Consider the following 18141-nt stretch of genomic DNA (forward strand, 5'->3'; position numbering starts at 1 on the left):
ATTTATGCCTGTTTGCTGCTGACTTGTCGCAGGGGGCACTGCATAATTCATTAAGGACAACTGCGTCGACAGTTCCACTGACTTTGCTTAATACTGAATTAGACTTGGTGGTCTGCGCTGGAGGAATATCCTCTCAAAGCAGTGTCCAGCACTACATAAACTTTAGTTATGTAGTGTAACAGCAGCACCAGGGATGGATCGGGTTATAAATAGGAATCCTTATAGTCCAACTGCCCACGCAGGTTGCTGACACCTGCATACTTTGCTTCGGGTTGAAGGAAAGTATACAGTGTTGAAGGGAGGAATGAAAGGAATAATCAGAGGACAGACAGATGTGTAGCAGGAGGAAGGAAATACCTTTTATGGAATGCCAGGAAAAACGTGTTCCCTTCACTTTCTTGTCCTAATTTCTCAAACCAGCCCCCTGAAATCTCACATTTCATTCTTTCTATTTGCCTGAATTTTGTTCATCACCAGGCTCCCCCACCCCCTCTGCAACATTAGACGCTCATTCTCTCTCACCCACTCTTTTTCACTGGCATCCTCTGAATTCTGTGACTTTTTGCCTTCTGTACCCACATACATATATACTCCTTTCTCTCATTTTCTCTCTCTCGCTGTCTCTCTTTCTCTCTGTAAGCCACTTGTTACCATGGCAACCCCACAATAGGCCTTATAAAGCTAATAAGTAGAGAGAGCAGGCGGGATGAGCAGCGTAGCAGAAGAAGACGGAGGAGGGAAAAAAATAGAGGAAAAAAAATGAAATAGAAAAATAAATGGGTGCCAATCTATTCCTGGTATTGGAACTTCAAGCAAGGAGAGTGAGGGAGACACACATCCAGAGAAAGAGTGGAACAAATAGAGGTATACATATTTAGAAGGCATTACTGGCAGCATCTATAAAGTGCTGTAGGACTTATATAATAGGTTTTCATAAGCAGGGTGATAAGGCATTACACATCCATTATAAGAAGACAATCCCTCCCCCAGAATGTAAAATTTTAGTATGTCTGCATCAGCAGCCAGTTTTTATGACAAGATTTTTTTCTATATGCTCTAAAGGTTAAAATAGTAATGTGATGCTTCCTCCTGAAAAATAGAGATAAAATGGATTTATTGATTCATGTTTTTATCTATAGCAGTTGCAAAGTTGCAAAGACTTAATCAAGAAAAGTAAATTAAATCAAGTCTTTTAAGTAAAAGAGCTTGAAAAAATGTTTTACTTGTTTTCTGGAGAACAGAGTTAAAAGTTGTCACACCCATCAAGAAATTATATGACACATCAATCCTGTAAAAAGAATTAGAGGTTAACGGGCTAATGTATCAGCTATTAACAGAGCCAAGCTAGTGAGTCTCTAATATATACTCTATGTCTTTAACATAGACTGTAAATAAAAGATGTATCCGGCCACCATGATGTCCTGCACTTAACAAGGTCCATCCATAGACTGCATAATACTGGATAATTAGAGTTATGATAATCATATCAATAAGGTCATCAGAACGGCTTTCTGTCACACTCGACTTGCTGGACTATCCAAACCATCACTAGTACAACTTTGACAACAGCAGTCAAAGCCCTTGCATGGAAATTTGAACATATTACCCCAGTGTTAAAGTCATTTCTCCCATTTCAACACATAATTACCTTTAAAATGCTTCTATTAGTTCATAAAGCTCTCAATAGTTTGGCTCACTATTACATCTCTGACTTGTTCAGTGTCTATGACCCAATTAGACCTCTCAGGTCACCAGGTGCAAATCTTGTGACTATTAGATCCAAGTGTGCTGAGTGTTTCAGTTACTGTGGTCCTTTTCTTTGGAATACATTCTCTGAAGACCTCAGGTCAGTCACAGCTGTGTCTACATTCAGAAAGAAACTTTCTTTTTGGGAAAGTCTTTCTGTTCTCACAGGTTTAAGCTACATCCACACTGGGAGCCATTTGCTCATTGCATATCGCATTAAAGCTGACAGTTCGTTGCTTGCAGATATTCCATGCTCCAGCTGCCTAGGTGACCATCTAATGTATTTATGTATTTACTACCAGGTCACGTATCAATCAACAGTAATCTTTACTCTCACTGGTAGTTGCTTCAGTTGCCCGCCTCGAAGTTGAGAAAACTTTATCTCAGGTCCGATGCAAGTTTATAAGAACTGACTCGTTTTTGGAACCAGCACCAAGTGGTCACTCAAGGAACTTCAGCCTTTAGGTACTTAGGCAATAGGCAATAGTAGTAGTTACAGTCTACAAATAAGGACATGAGTGGTATCAGTCTACTCATGCCTATTCTCCAGGAGAGTGAAAAAGTATGTTTTCTAAAATGAAAATAAAAATGTATTAAAAAGTTTGAACAGCTCATGATTAAAAAAGGTTACAGATACATGATTAGCCGCTTAGCTTACTCCTTTTTGAATATGGTAAATTCTTAAGATTGTTTACAATTAGAGTGAGTTAGCCAATCATGACTGTAAATAACCTGGAATGTAATTTAACTGATTGTTCGTCACTCTATTCATCTTTCAATATTTATGAACAGAGCAAATATCTTACATAGTACAGTATATGTTATTGCATCCATTCAACCAATAACTGGATGCATAATTATTAAGTACAGGATCAATGCATTGATCCAATGCACTGAGAAGTGGGATGCCTTTTAGGCAACAGTGTCCAAAAGACACTTTAAGTGGTTGTGCATTCTAAATGAACCACTGATAAGCTATTTAAGCACGAGAACCTTCTTGCAAGCCATTAAATTTTTATGTATCCACTCAGCAATTCAACTATGAACACTATCCATGCCCGATATATTTACATAGTGTCAGGCAATGTTTTCAAAAGTCAAAAAGAAGAGATTTTCGAGACTGTGATCAATAATTGCTCCTCAGTTTCTGTCCTCAGAAGTCATCCACCAGATATCAGTGACAGGCCAAGGCTCATTATGTAGCTTTAAGAGGGAAATAACACAGTCTTGTAACATAAATACCACCGCAATGCTTCAATAGGAATACTAGATGAAGATGTCTCATTCAGTTTTTCGCCTGTGTGCATGTGTGTGCGCGCGCGAGTGTGTCTGTGTGCATGCACCTGTGGATTGATAATGAATGTGTTTTTCCCCTGCTGAGGCTCTACTCAGATCAAAGTCTAGCAGGGTCTCTGAACTGCTCCCGGATGAAACACACAGACACACGCACAGACAAAGACACACGCACACACACATCAAATATGTCTCCTGCCTGGACAGCTTCCCTTGCTTTGCCTCTTTTGTTGGAAGCCCGATAGCTGCGGGTGTGAGGGACAGTTGGACTGAAAGCCAGGTGAGAGAAGGAAGTATTACCACGTCAGAAGCTAACCATCGCCAAGGCCACCACTTTTCCATGACAACAGGGATTTCATCACTATGGTAACACAAACGAGGTTCTAGGAAATGACACCAAGGAAATGAAGGTCAGAAATAAATATCTCATAATACAGAAATACTTAAATTAAATATTGAAAATTAAATATTGAAAGCATTACATTGTGCTGACATAAACATACAAAAATAATTTTTTAATAAAAAGGGGATTTACTGTAGGACTTGGTATTTCAAGCAAAAATAATATTCAGTGTTGACTTAGAACTATTCACCCACCCACTTCTAATCTCCAGTGATGGTGCATATTTCTGGTACATCTGACATGCTAGCTTTACCTGGTGAAGTTTGAGCGGAGCCTCATTTTTCTTTATTTTTCAGAACATTTTGACAGCTGTAATAGTCTTCCACTTTTGACTTTTCTCCTGTTTGCTAACTACCATCAAACCTTAAAGTGCCATTTTTACATTATAGCCACCTTATACATACACACATAAAACCAGGAGTAGAAATCGTCGCATGAACGACTTGATTTTTTATAATTTAAGGAATATTCAAAAATGTTCCCTAATTTACATGGTAATGGAAAGTCCATGATGTTAAAAATGTGTCAAACTCATAAATATGCAGTCACATTTTTTTTTTAAAAGGGGCACGTGAATAGTAAACATGCTTGCATTAATTAGCATTTATGCTACTTTTTTATTTTGTGAGCTTAAATAAATGCAGTGAAATGTGCACGTGTGCAGATTTAAGACTCAGATGCACTGATTACGGGACTCTTATATGAACACCTCATTCATTACTCCGAATATTCCTTTTGGAGAAGAAACTTTGAAACCTAGTGGGGGAGAGCATCTAATGATGAAACAGTGTTTCATCTGGCGTGACAGTAAAAGCGACTCCCCACTGGACTAACAGAGAATTTTTTGCTGATGTCTCAGAGCCTAGTTTTTAAGATAGCCAGCAAGCTTGCAAACAAGCTTGCATCCTGATTTGCATCAAAGCTGAACAGATGTGCGATTCATCTGCTATATTGTTACCCTAAAATCTTGCTTTTTAAATGCCAGACTAAAAAGAATATATTTAACATGATTTATTCAGTAGTAATAGTTCAATCTCTAACATTAATCTGTTCGTTACATCCCCACAAGCATTTAAAATGGTGAATATATCAGGCTAAATACATTCATTTTCACTGGCTTGCCATGATTAGTGGAGTTCTCTGCAAGAGCAAAGAAGATTTTTGGTGAATATTTAATAGTAAGTTTAAAAAAATGTTAACAACTGCAAAGCATTGATGCATTTAGCTTTAAGGGAAAAGACAGAGGAAAGTTTGAAGTTTGTAGTCTCCAGATCACCTGGCTGATTGGCTGCTCAGATGCTTTCATCTGACTAAATTCTCACTGGTTGGAAAATTACCGGTGTTTCTTTGATGAGGAGAAAATCACGAGTCCTCTGGGAATCCATTATAATCCATTATTTTTGCCAGTGAGAGGAACACGCTGCTTGTGGAAAATGGGAGTTTTGAAAATGTTGCATTTTCATACCTGTGAACCTGCATTACCCGACAGGTCTAACTAACCGCTGAACATTCGGTGTCAGAGCCAACCCGCAGTAACTGATGCTGTGTAAAAGTAGCTGGTGTGGCTGTATTCGTCAAAACAAAGTCTAGGGCAGATTATGCAAACACAGTTTAACAAGTTAAAATGGCATATAATCTAAAAACATCATGCTAATGTGTCTGTGTTGGGATGTGCTGATAACTTTGAATGCAAACAAACCCAAACTGGCATCTTTCAATATGTTTGCACTAATAATATGACTATCCTTTCAGCAATAGCTTGAGTGGCTCCAGCATCTGCAAGTAGTAGCAAATAGAGATATTATTCATTTATTTTGATGAATGAAGTCAGCAAGGCACTCGCTGCAGTGATTCATTTAAGTTAAGGCCCCAGTCACACAGGCCTAGAGACCAACTAGCAGTCCTAGATTGGTTGTGACTGGTTGCTAGAGGCAGCTAGTAGTCACTGTGAAATTGCTTGCCAAACAACAGTCACACAGGCCTTAAGACCAATTACTGACCCCATGGTAACTACTGGTTGCTAAGCAAAAATATATATTTCCCGACTGACGAGTGGTTGCAGGAAGTTGCTTTTTTGTAAACATGCAGAATTGGTCTCAAAGAGAACACAGCGTGGGACTAAAAAAACCTCTAGATTGCTCTTGTTGGCCACAGTTTGTATAGAAGACAGTCTTTCCTGCAAACTGCTCGCTAAACTGCTGTGAAACTGAAGAGTGCAACACCAACTGGAACTACAACTTGCTTGGTGAGTAAAAGTTGTGTCTTCTGGTTTGCGTCTAAATTTTTCAGGTTTCACTGCCGCTTGTTGGTTAGTTTGCAACTCCTACGCAAACTGATGGTCACCAATGCAATCTGGCAGCGACAAAAGCAATCACAAGAAGACTTTTGGTACTGCATCTTATACCTCTTTGCAACCAATTTCAAGCACTAACGCCATTAACATCCAACAACCACTCACCAACTGAGGCGTGTGGGTCTCTAGGGTCTCCAGGGCTGTGTGACTGATGCCTAACTAAAAGATAAAGTGTTCTTCTGCTGTTGCTAAACTGTCTGCCTGCTTAGTGTAGCCTGGATCATGATCTCTAATTCATCTCAGTCAGAAATGATCCAGCTTTCATGGTGCACTCTGTACACCTTCCGGCTGTTCTCAGACACGTTCTTAGCCTCTAAGGTGCTTGCCACTTGGTTATGGCCACCAGAATAGAATGAGTAGAAATATGATTTCAATTTCCTGGGACCCAGGACAAAGAGATTAGGGTTTTATTTGGTTCCCATGCAGTCAGAGTTTAAGCATCATTTAAACCAAGGCAACAGTGACAACATGTAAAAGGAAAACATCAGGAATAAAAAAAAAAAAAAAAAAAGGTGGGCTTAGCTATGTTATAATGAGCAACCCAAGTGCAAGAAAAATGATGCACCACATGGCAAAACATACAAGCAGTCATTATATTCACTTTCCGATAAAATATGTGCGTTATGCATTATTAGAGTAGATATTTAGTAAGAGAGGCGGTCACCAAGACACCAGCTGGCTTATACACATGAGAAATGTGGCATTTTAAATATTCTGAACAGATTTTACATTCCCTTTCATTTTAGCTCAAACCACATTTCACTCCCTCTCTACAGATGCTTCACTGAGAATAGACCCCTCTGATGATAAAACACCACTAATCCAAAAATAAAGAATAATTCAGGCAACATGTTAGTGAATATCCAAAAAAACCACATTATTCACAACCATGTTATTTTTCATCAAACTGATGATTTTTGGTCAGGCAACAAAGAATAATAAATCTCTTTAATTATTTTTCTTAATTGACCAAATGATAAATTAGTTAGGAAAGTCACTCATAGAACAATAAATAATTAAAACAGCCCTTTAGATGCCACCTTAAAATTGTACACTTCCCCTTTAATTCCAAAGTTACTCAGTCTTAATTTGCATCTATTAAAACAGGAAGTGTTTTAGTAGCTTTGATTGCTGCCATTACATTAATGCAAAGGGTTATATAAATAGCGCAGCATTACTCCTTAGAGAAGATATCTGTGTTGCTTCCCCCTCCCTCCCCTCGGGGAGGTGAGATGTCATTACATTCCAGGTAAAAGACTTGTTCTCACTTGAGGCTCAGGCCTTCAATAATGATCATCTTGTTTTGTAACTGGAAAACTGAAGTTAAAGGGCATTTAATGCTTCTTACCTGTGAGCTGACAGTCGTCGTTGGAACCTGCAGAGTCCTCCTGGTTGGGGCTGAGCGGAGGGCTGGCAGGGGGACTGGTGCTGAAGCTGGCGTAGCCGAGGGAAGAGCTCACCTCGCTGGGCTCACAGCTGTGGTTGACCGGCCTTTGGACATCCAAGGATGAAGACAGAGAGGTGCGCTGTTTGGGCTGGGAGAAGAGAAGACGAAGGGTTTGAGAGTCCAAAACTTTTTTGTTTGAGTGTTTAGTTTTGTTTGGGTTGCTTGAAAAAAGGTTTGCCAGACAGATTTTTTTTCTTCCCGTCTGAATAAAAAACTTAAAATTAACTCTAAGTATGGTTTTGTATGTTGCGATTTCAGTTTCACATTTTCATTGTAGCAGGGTATTTATTCGTATATCTTTTGATTACTGTGCTATTATGACCCGTTTCTGTTAGATTTATATTGTTGGATTGTCATTTATGCTTAGAAATATCGACTCATATATGCTTAGAGTTGGTAGAGGGTTGATCCTTAATAGTCTGCAAAGACTTTGTGTGCATTCCAGAGTGTTCTGGCATTCACACCCACATCCTGGGAGCATGGGAGAGGTCATACCTTCGCTTATTGTTTTGTGGTAGGATAAACATATCTATATCTGTTTTAGTCTAAGTGCCTTTTGTTTAGATGAACTGCTGGGCTTCCAGACCAGCAGGTTTAGGGAAGTTGTTTATAGGGTCACACTCTGACAACACACACACACAGCAGTGTTACGAGGGAGCGGACGAGAGCAACTGGGGTCAAGTGGAAGGAACGTCACTTGGCTCGGGCCTCCCTCGTATACGAGAAATATAAAGAGCTCTGCTTGGTGTTCAATGCTTTTTGCTGTGTAAACTGAATTGTCTTGAACGTTCCAGCGAATAGGTTTATGCTACAAACTTATCAGTTTCCTGTTTATGAATGAGGTTTTTTAGGTTTTTACTAAGTCAGATCCTACATTACATTATGTTGTGTTGCAGCTTTATGTTGTTCATGACCAGATCGCCACTAAAAGGGAACCATTACAAGAATTGCAATTGCAAGAATTTACAGCTTTAGAGAAACACAGTTCTCTCTGAACAAACAGCCCCTTTTTGATTTATACCAAAAATAAAATGCAGTTTCCTGCAGCTCAATAAATGTTCCCACTCATCATGAGATGTAAGAAGAGTTCTGTTTTTCATCACTCGTTTTACCACAGGGACCAGCTAATAACTTTAATTACCAATAAAGCAATTTTCCTTATTTTTGTTTTGATCCTCTCGCCCTTTATTTTAATTTTCCTTTTTATACAACAGATCCACTTCTGTTGCTGAAGATCTTGTGCTTTCTCGTAGTCAAAAGCAAATCCCTTTATTATTTTATTTTATTATTTTCTGGATGAGTTTATGGGTGGTGCAATCACTGCTAGGAAGAGGAGAAATGGATGCAGCAGTTTATTGAAACATGTGGAAACATACATGAAAATACACCATATGAGGCAAAAACACAAAGGCATTGTTTTAAGTCAAGGCATGTATTCCTATTGTTTTAAAAAAAAAAAATGTGTATAACATAAGATATGGACATCTGTTTTTTCCTCATGTAAAACTGGGATGCAAGATAGCAGATGACAGAGGTAGAACAGGAAAAAGAAGCGAGCCAAAATGGCTGCTTAGAAGACGCAAATGTGAGTGATAAAGTGAGACAGAGGACAAATGAAACTGTAGACTGGCATCTGGTAAACACATCTTACATAATGAGGCATTTGCAGCTCTCAACAACCTGCTGCTAAGCTTCACAAACAACTCAGGCAGTCAAAACCCCGCTGGTGCATTTATGTGCAATCACAACTCAAAGGATGTATGCTAAGGGAATCAATAGAGTGAACTCTGAACGCAAAATATCATCCTGAAATATTGAGAGACAGACACACACACGCACAACAGAACAACCTTCGTAAGACCTTCACGGTCTATTTTGTGACTCAAGGTATAAAAACTAAACCTTGAGAAATGGGAAAGGAATATAAAAGGAAATGAAAGCAGGAGGAGGACAGGACGCTCTTTTCTATGCATGACGCATTCAAATTGGGTTTTGAGATATTCGCCGAACTAAACTGGGATGAAAAACACAAAAGCAGAACAAGAACAGGGAAAAAGGCTGAGTGAGGATGAAAAAATGGAAAGAGTGAAGACACGCTGACTGAAAAGAAAAGCAATTAAGAAATAAAAAGGAAGAAACAAAAGAAACAATGAGTAGAGGTAAACATTTGAAACAGGATAGGGAGGATCAGGCCAAAAAGCAAGCGATCACTGACGAAAGTAAGAGGTACGAGATTGAAATAAAGAACAAAAGAATGGAAAATAGAAAGAGAAGACAATGTGCAAAAAAAGGAAGGACAGTGAAAGAATGATTAATTTAACATAAATTTGAATGCCGTGGATATCTTTCTCTATTCTGGGAAATAAGTGCTGTTGGGTGAGAATACTAACGCTAACCCAAACTCTCATGTCTGTGCAGTATTTATGAAGCTGCAGCCTTTAAGCTAGCTTAGGGGAAAATCTGACAGTTTTTTTTCTGCTTGTTTGCATCGATTAGACAAGGTACACCATGCTGAGTGAGCTTTAAGGGTGCAGGTAGGCTGGAGTAGAGCTGGTTATTCCATTTCTTTAGTGAATAACAATCATTTCCAACTAACTTTACCAATAAAAGAAAGAAATCCACCCCAAAGTACACCGCTACTGAACTTGAAGATCAATTTGGTGCAGTGTGTTTGGTCTTTTAAGTGGAAGAATGAAGAAGAATTTTTGCACACACAGAGAGAAAATGACATCAGGCTAAGAGTGAACACTTCAGGATACGCCACTGCTCAAGTCCAAGGTACTGCTAAAAGAACCAAATATGGCACAGAGTTCATTTTAATTTTTTTTGTGGAAAGTCAGTCACCAGGGAGTTACACGGCAGCAGCAGCAGAATCCAACAGAGTCTAAGGATGTTTAAAGGACCAATGCATCAACCAGACAAGATCACAACAACCCAGAAAGGGTACAGGGAGTAAAGACGGTGATGTATGAGCCCAACAGGGAAACACACTGACTGGGCAAGGGGAGGGACATTACAAGAACCAGCTGTCAAAGCCATGTATTCTCTTCATTAGTCTTTCCATTTGTCTTTGGTCGTGTAACAGAAGCAATTCTACACAAACCGACAACTTAGGCGTTGTTATCAGGTCTCTGCGATCTAAAGCGTACATAATCTGTGGAAAATAAAGACACTGCTACAAGCCATGTGTGACATGACTCAAAACGTGTTACTGGAAGCTTAACAACAGAACACCGAGGGCTCAAAATGAGATTAAGCAATCATGAACACAGAATGAGTGAAGTCCTTCAAATGTGACACCGTGGTATTTTAAAGTGGCAATCTGAGCCTTTGTGTGTCTCCGTCTTCAGGGAGTTTAATGGGTATATCAACTGCTCCTAAAGCATCCCTCTCTTACTGTACTTATCGGCAGCTCATCTATGTGCATTTGTCTTCCTCTTCTTTCAAACTATTAAATGTGTGTGTTCTCTAGACTTGTGCTTGTTAAGAGCCTGCACACGCACACTCATTAACGCATATAAGAAAAAAAAAACATGCACATGTGCCATAGCTCTGGCTGAGGCTTAGCGTTAACAATGCAAACAGGCAGCGGGCTAATGAACATGTCGTGCCCGATTGGAAGGGGATTAATGAGCACAGACACACGGGAACACACACACACACCCAATGCATGACTAAACATTAGAAGAAACCATTTTCCTTCCTTTAACAACATAGCAAAAGGGGGGGGGGGAGGCATTTAACAAGCTACGTGTGTTGAAATCCTAATAATTTACACTTTTGCAACCCAGCATTTGTGCGGTAATTTATCAATAACATGAGAATCGGATCTCATGATTAGAAGGTAGGAATATCACCACTTCTGATGAATGAAACTCCCCACAGAAATATTTACTATGCTTCTGAGGGAAGCAATGCAAAAAAAACCAAACATAATATATGTCAAATACACCAAAGAATGAGGCTTATTTGTCTCTAAATGTTACTTTTGTAAGTAACGTGAGCAGTAGACTCAAAGTTAATTATGGTTAGATTTTAATTGATATTTTCAGTTGCTACAGCAGCTCGTCCTCTGTTAACATTAGCTTAGAGGTAATGATCCCGAATGTGGAGCATTGCAAATAGCATATGTCTGTCTTTTATTTCAGCTGCCACACACGTCCACAGAAAGATGTAGGCGCACAAACTCAGAAGGCAAAATGATCAAAAGTGCCGAGCTGACGATGCTTCTGCTTCCAGAGGGCAGCGAAGAACAAGAGAATAGAAAAGATACAGGAGTAAACATCTAAAACCTCCTTTTCCCCCCAATTCCAAAACAAACTCTTAACTGCAACTCTTACAAGTAGCATTCCACTGCTCATCTCTGGATTTTGTACACTTTCTTTTGATGCATGCTGTTTTTGCCCCATTCAGCTATATGGCTCTGTTTTCTTGTGTGTTTCTTGTAACGATCAAACTTCTTTTTCATTATTTGCCTTAAGAAATATGTCATGTACTGAATTTAAAAAGCTACATTCAGTGCATGACATATTTCAGCAACGTATACAATTTGAAGGTGACATAATTGCTGGTACCAGACAAGGCAGTCTGAGTATTTTAGAAACTGCTGATTTCCCATAAAGCTATTTCTAGGGTTTACATAAAATGCATACCTTTACAACCAAACTATGCAATTTTGTCCCCCAAAAGTATAGTAAACTTCCAATTTTTGGTCCCCACAAAGATATGTAAACATGACACACACACACACACACACACACACACACACACACACACACACACACACACACACACACACACACACACACACACACACACACACAAAATAATCTTCCTAGAACTGTAAGTGTCCTCCCCACCATTCTCTGCTATCGCTTGCCATCCCTTGTGTTTATTTGCTCTATCCCACAGTCAGATGAAACAGTCTTTTATTTTGTTCCATCATCTAAGATTGTGAGGAATCCAGGAAGTAATTTACCTTCTGTTTGCTACCAAGCACTGAACTTGTTTTCCCACCAAATCTATTGTGACAGATGATTTAAATGTGATGCAGAGGCCAGCAGAGACTAGCAGTCCTCTTGGCTCATAACTAATGATATGTATGAACTGCATAATTTATTGAAAGCATCCAAATCCCGGCTACAAATCCTTTTAATACAGGCAGAAAACGGCAGGGAAAAGCTGAGATGTGCAACTCCCACTTGAGAGATTTTAGTATTAGCTTGAGTCACTTCTATTAGCAGTGCATGACCCAAGTCTGTCCTCTGGGGCCACTGGCTGGGAAAGAAATTCTCTTTAACCACAAACACAAAGGTCTCCTACTTGTTGCAATAACTTGAAAATGTTCAGATGGAGTAAGGAAGGGTTGAGAAAAATGAACTGAACAGTATAAATCGAGGGCCCCATTCTCTCGTCTTTTGTTTGTTACACAAACACACGACAATGTGGGCCATATGAAGAGCTGGCACAAACACTCAAATGTATTTATGGAAATGTAAAGCAAGTGTTTACTGTAATTACAGACAAATCCGAGCAAATTTCCTGTGAGATTAACTAACAGGAGCAACACTGTTACAGCAGTCAGCAAGTGGCACAAGCAACAACCTCAGCATCTAACTGACTGATGGGAGTGAAAGGATGAATGAGCTCTAAACGCCAATGTGATCTGAGTCTGTGAGGTGTTGAGTGAAGATTCTAGAGGTTTGTTTTAGTCAAGAAAATGTGATAATTCTAGAAGTTCAAAATAAATCAAATTATATAGAGAGATAGAGAGAGCATTTAGATCCCACCAGCACAAAAGGTGACAACAATTCACAAGTATGTGTTGACTTTGTACAGAATACAAGGTCAGTGTCAGAGCATATATAATGGATGAGCATTCAACTTTGACAGGGGCATTTGGATAAAGTAACTTTGCTATTACACGTTTTATTTAAAAACAAAAAAAACAGGAATACATTTATGCCCACAAATCAGAGACTGTAAACTAAAATACACAGCACGTTCTGTTATTTTAAATTTACATAAATTTCCATTTAAAGCTGAGTGAATCCCATGAGACTGATACACCTATACACTGGGCCTACAGCCAATAATCAGTTGACATACATTTCAAGTCTTTGGATGTCACAGTCTTAGACCGTGGGAGGAAGCGGAAGTCCACGCATGGACAGAGAAAACATGCAAACTTGACAGCTGGGAAGTGGATTAGAACCTAGGACCTTCTTGCTGTGAGTCAACAGCGATAACCACTGTTTTGCTACTTTAAACCAAAATCATTAACCAGTCTGCTTGATTACAACCTTACACACATAGCACACTCACAGAAACCAACTCAGAAAATGCAGATATATCTGTGTTAGATTACAGATGCCAAGCGGTTAAATGAATTTACCACATACTGGGAAAGTTGCATATATATGACTGTGAGTGCAGAGTGCCCTCAGCACAGTTCCATTTGTTTTGCAAAGTTCAAGTAGGGTCATCAAGACTAGCTGCATAAGCTGATGAATGACCTCTCCTCAGTTCCAAAGAGACATCAAGGATATTTTGCAGAGTCTGACCTGCACAGGCTCATTGGTGACTGCATCAGAAACACCAACTGAATAATTAACCTGAGCTGGAATAACTTACCAGCAATGTGCTATTTTATGTTTTTCATTAGCGAACAGTAAACTTTAATTTAACTAATACTTTAGTTATATCAGCAGAATTCAGCTGAGAGGGTGCAGTGATCTTTTTAGATGGGCCTTTCCATAAAGCTGACGGTGACTACACCAAAGAGCTTCCTTGTCAGTTCCAACTGCTACTTTTTCTTTGTTTAAATTCAAGTGTGATGGCTGAAATGGAATTATCAAAGCTGTTGAGCAACAAAAAATATCCTTGCAAATACAAGTTAATACCTACAGTAAAACCTGAGGTATCAGCAAAAGCAATGTAAATCTAACGTACACACTGAGAAAAAAATACACATGTCAGATGTTGTTTATATGTTGGGTCCTTTTATCTTGTTGGTAGGTGGTTGCTAGGCAATGTGATGGGCGTCATATGATGTTGATATGAACTTTTTTAGGATATAAATGAGTTCTTAATGTCGTGACATTAAAATGTTTGTTTTTTTTAAATATGTGCATAAATGGCATAAATGGGTGCCACACATTATCAAGGTGGTTCTTAGACAACACAATGACATCATAAGATCTTATTATAGATCTCCTGGTGGTCTTTTTCAGTATGACGCTGATTAAAGATGTATACCTTGGCGTGCAAACAACACTTTAAAAATGGATGTCATGCTACTTTGTTGGCAGAGACCAGTGAGACCAGAGAGACCCCCATCACCACCACCACCACCAAAAAAAAGACAAAAAACACACTGCATAAAACTTCCTGCCTTGTTTACAAGCCACAAGCTAGCAGAAAGCCTACAATTATGTGAGCATGGGAGTTGTAAAGCTAGGTGTTGATTCACAGTGGGGCTGATAATACTACTAAATCTTTTACACCTTACATCTTAGAAGAGTGATTAAATTTGAGGCTAAAATCAACAAAAGCCTTTAAGACAATCTCTTTACTGGATAGATTGGTTGGTTTATCATCTGCTATCACAATAATGTCTGAGAACTTTACCTCCATTTGTCCTGAAGAACAACACGTTTTCACTGTTTTTAACCTTTTCACATTTCCAATGAGATCTGTCCCGAAAGGGCAGTTTGTAAGTGTGTCTTGGGTGCTAACAGAGGCAGGCAGTCTTTTCTGTGACGGTCCTGTTTGTTTACTGTAATTATGCTGTCATCTCAAAATTACTCTGCACTGATGTTGAAATTACACATATCAACTTGCTCCGGACTGGTCAAAACAATCCACTATCCACCACCAAAATCAACACCCTTTCCCCCCCACTGAGTTACAATAAGGATCTTTAGGTCCCTTGCTCAAGAGCACTTTAACTACAATAATTTGGAAAGGTGGGACTGTACAGAAGTCATGGGGTTTCCACACAGGCACATCATCCACATGTCAGGCTGACATCCTTCTGAATGCTCTGGTGATGTTTTCAGAGTGACAGCGGTGTCATACTTGGCGCCTTTATTATGGACTTTGTGTGCGTCTGTGCATCCTCTCAGCCTCTGTAAGGGGAAAAGTATTATCTCCATGCTTCAGCATCAGAAAGCAGTTGGCTCACTTTATCTACTCTCTGAGTGTTTGACTGTCTTCATGTGGCCAGGGTAGCTATCAGCTCAATCAAGGAAGTGTTGAAGTGTGACGGGTAGGTAGATCTGAATGTGTGCAATGCATACTGTATTTCCACATATTCTTCTGTGTGGGTGGGTGTGAGTGTGTGTGTATAAGAGAGAGATCCCAGTATTGCAGACATAGGTAAGCAAAAGAAAAATTAGAGCCTGAGCTTTAGTAATGGGTATCATTTTATTATAACCTCATTTTACCCTGCAACTTTACTCTGTGTGTCTGTGAAGGTTCTCAGTCATCCAGGTCATCGTAGTCAAAGGAGCTTGCAAAGAAAAGCGTCTGGACTTCTTTAAGTTACTTGAAGACGTTTCACCTCTCATCCGAGAAGCTTCTTCAGTTCTAAGGTCAAATGGTGGAGAGTCCCAGATGTAAACCTAGTGGGAGTATCCCCCCACAGAGGGACAAAAGGACCCCCTGATGATCCTCTAATCGCCTGAGCCAAGGTGTGAAACTGGGTGTGGGTCCCAATCAGCCAGAGTTTCGGGTGTGTTCATTGTGAAACCTGGCCCCACCTTATCATGCGAATTCCTGAGGTCAGATGGCCCAGGATGTGAGTGGGCGTTAAGGCGTCTGGGAAGGGATCTCAAAACTGGATTATAGATGGCAGAGAGTTGGTGTCGTAAACCCCCGCCTCTGCGCTCTCATTCTTTTAGAAAGGGCAGATCTACTGGGATTTCCCCACACAAGCATCTCTGTGGTTTACAAAGAATAGTTTGAAAAAGAGAAAAAAGTGAGCAGGTCTCTGAGAAAACCCATCAGCTAAGAACAGAAAACTAAGGCTACACTTCACATGACCTCACCAAAATGGTTTGTTGAACATAACAATGAGTTCACTGGACTCAAACGTCCTCCACAGTCACCTACATCTCAAAACAACAGAGCTTCTCTGGGATGTGGTGGAAGATGAGATTCACATCACGCATGTGCAGCAGACAAATCTGCAGAAACTTTGTGAAGCAGTCATGTCAATATGGACCAACAGAGGAATATTTCCAGCACTTTGTTGAATTCATGACAAGAAGAATTAAGGCAGTTCTGGTGATAGCAAGGTGTACCTAATAAAATGACCAGTGAGCGTATTTGTCAGCTTGGCACGTACAACTACAGCTAAAGATACCAACTCAGCCTTTGTGGGCGCAAACACAAGTTCTGTCATGTGTTCTCAATAACCAAGAAGCTCTCGTAGGCAAGTAGCAGTTATTAAAATTTACACACACACACACACACACACACACACACACACACACATACGCACACACAGCAAAGTAGGACACTGAGCCAGTGGGTTTAAAACTGATAACCCCATGATGCATGGATCTCTGTCCTTTTTACATCTCTCATCCCCTCTGTGTTCCACATCCCATCTGGCCATGTCTGTGATCAAGAGCTTGTGGAGATCTAACATGTCCAGCTGACAGTTTTGGAAAAGTAGCAAAGGAAAAAGAAATGAAAACGGTCTGAACATTAAGCCTGTGGATATCAGTCAGCATAGTCTTTTACATTTACAAAGTGATCACATATGTTTTTCAGTGACTGGCTAGGGGTCTATGACAAAAGTATACACTTTGAGTCACTGCAGCAGAACTGGAGAGGTTTTTGTCTTGGGGGATGGCACACTGCAAAAAGAGACCGTGGCAGCAAATCACTTGATCTTGCACCATTATGCAATTGTTACGTTGCCAGTTCAGCAGAAAATCTCACCATCAGGGTGAGATAAACTGCTTGTTTTCAGTAACTCTCACTGAGTACTCAGTTTATTAACTCTTCATGATGTCAATTATGCTCAGTTGGTTCTTGCCAGATTAAGACTTCTCTAGGAAGTCTATATCGTAATTTATGCCTTAACCTTCTGCGTTATTCAGTCGTTGGCTGCGTCATTCGGACATATAGCGACATTTCTCAGGAGGTGCATGTCAGTTCACGTGGAATGATCTGGTGTATGGTTAAAAGGAATTTATGGCTGCATCTTAGCTTATGAAATAGACTTCCCTTAGAAGTCTAAATCAGGGGCCAAGAGTGTGCAAAGAAAACATCCTGCACACCAAAACATCAGAAATCAAAACTCAGACCAGGCAACATTTTTACTACCTTCAAGGTTTGATGTGTTCATGTGTTTTTTCCTTATTACTGTTGCCTTCCTACCAGCTCAAAGCACTCCAACCTCTGCCATCAATAAGGCATTTTTGCCCAGAGAACTGTCGCTCACTGGATATTTTCTCCCTTTGGGACCAGTCTCTAAACTCTAGAGATGCTTGTTTGGGGGAAAATCAGTTGATCGCCAGTTTCTGAGATACTCATATGAGTCTAGCATCAATAACCATGCATCCTTCAAAGTCACTTAAAGCACTTTTTTTGCACATTCTAAAGCTCAGTTTGGGCTTCAGCAGGTTGTCTTAACCATGTCTGTCTGCCTAAATGAATCGAGTTGCTGCCATTTGAATGGCTGATTAGAATTTAATTTGCAATAATGAACAGCCGAACACCTGATAAAGTGGCCGGTAAGTCTTTATTAAAACACAATCTGATCAAACTAATAACACAGAGTTTTTATGTCTTTATCAAACACACTGAGTAGACACTGATGGTGCAGGTCAGAAAAAGTTTCCCCCAAAGCTGCTTGGAGTCAGGTGTCCCAATTAAGGAGATGAG

General features: G+C 39.8%; 1 protein-coding gene across 6 annotated transcripts in view; it reads right to left on the reverse strand.

Annotated features, from left to right (window-relative positions):
• anks1b (ankyrin repeat and sterile alpha motif domain containing 1B) overlaps positions 1–18141 on the reverse strand; it is a 278541-nt gene that overhangs the window by 93470 nt on the left and 166930 nt on the right. For all 6 annotated transcript variants that reach the window (XM_084911141.1, XM_084911142.1, XM_084911145.1 and 3 more), the window contains one exon: positions 7144–7330. In XM_084911141.1, the coding sequence (XP_084767267.1) occupies positions 7144–7330 (187 nt within the window). The remainder of the gene's footprint in view (positions 1–7143; positions 7331–18141) is intronic.

Source organism: Perissodus microlepis, chromosome 17 (assembly GCF_051167445.1).
Source record: "Perissodus microlepis isolate ML-2025 ecotype Zambia chromosome 17, ASM5116744v1, whole genome shotgun sequence".
In the NCBI taxonomy this organism is placed as follows: Eukaryota; Metazoa; Chordata; class Actinopteri; order Cichliformes; family Cichlidae; genus Perissodus; species Perissodus microlepis.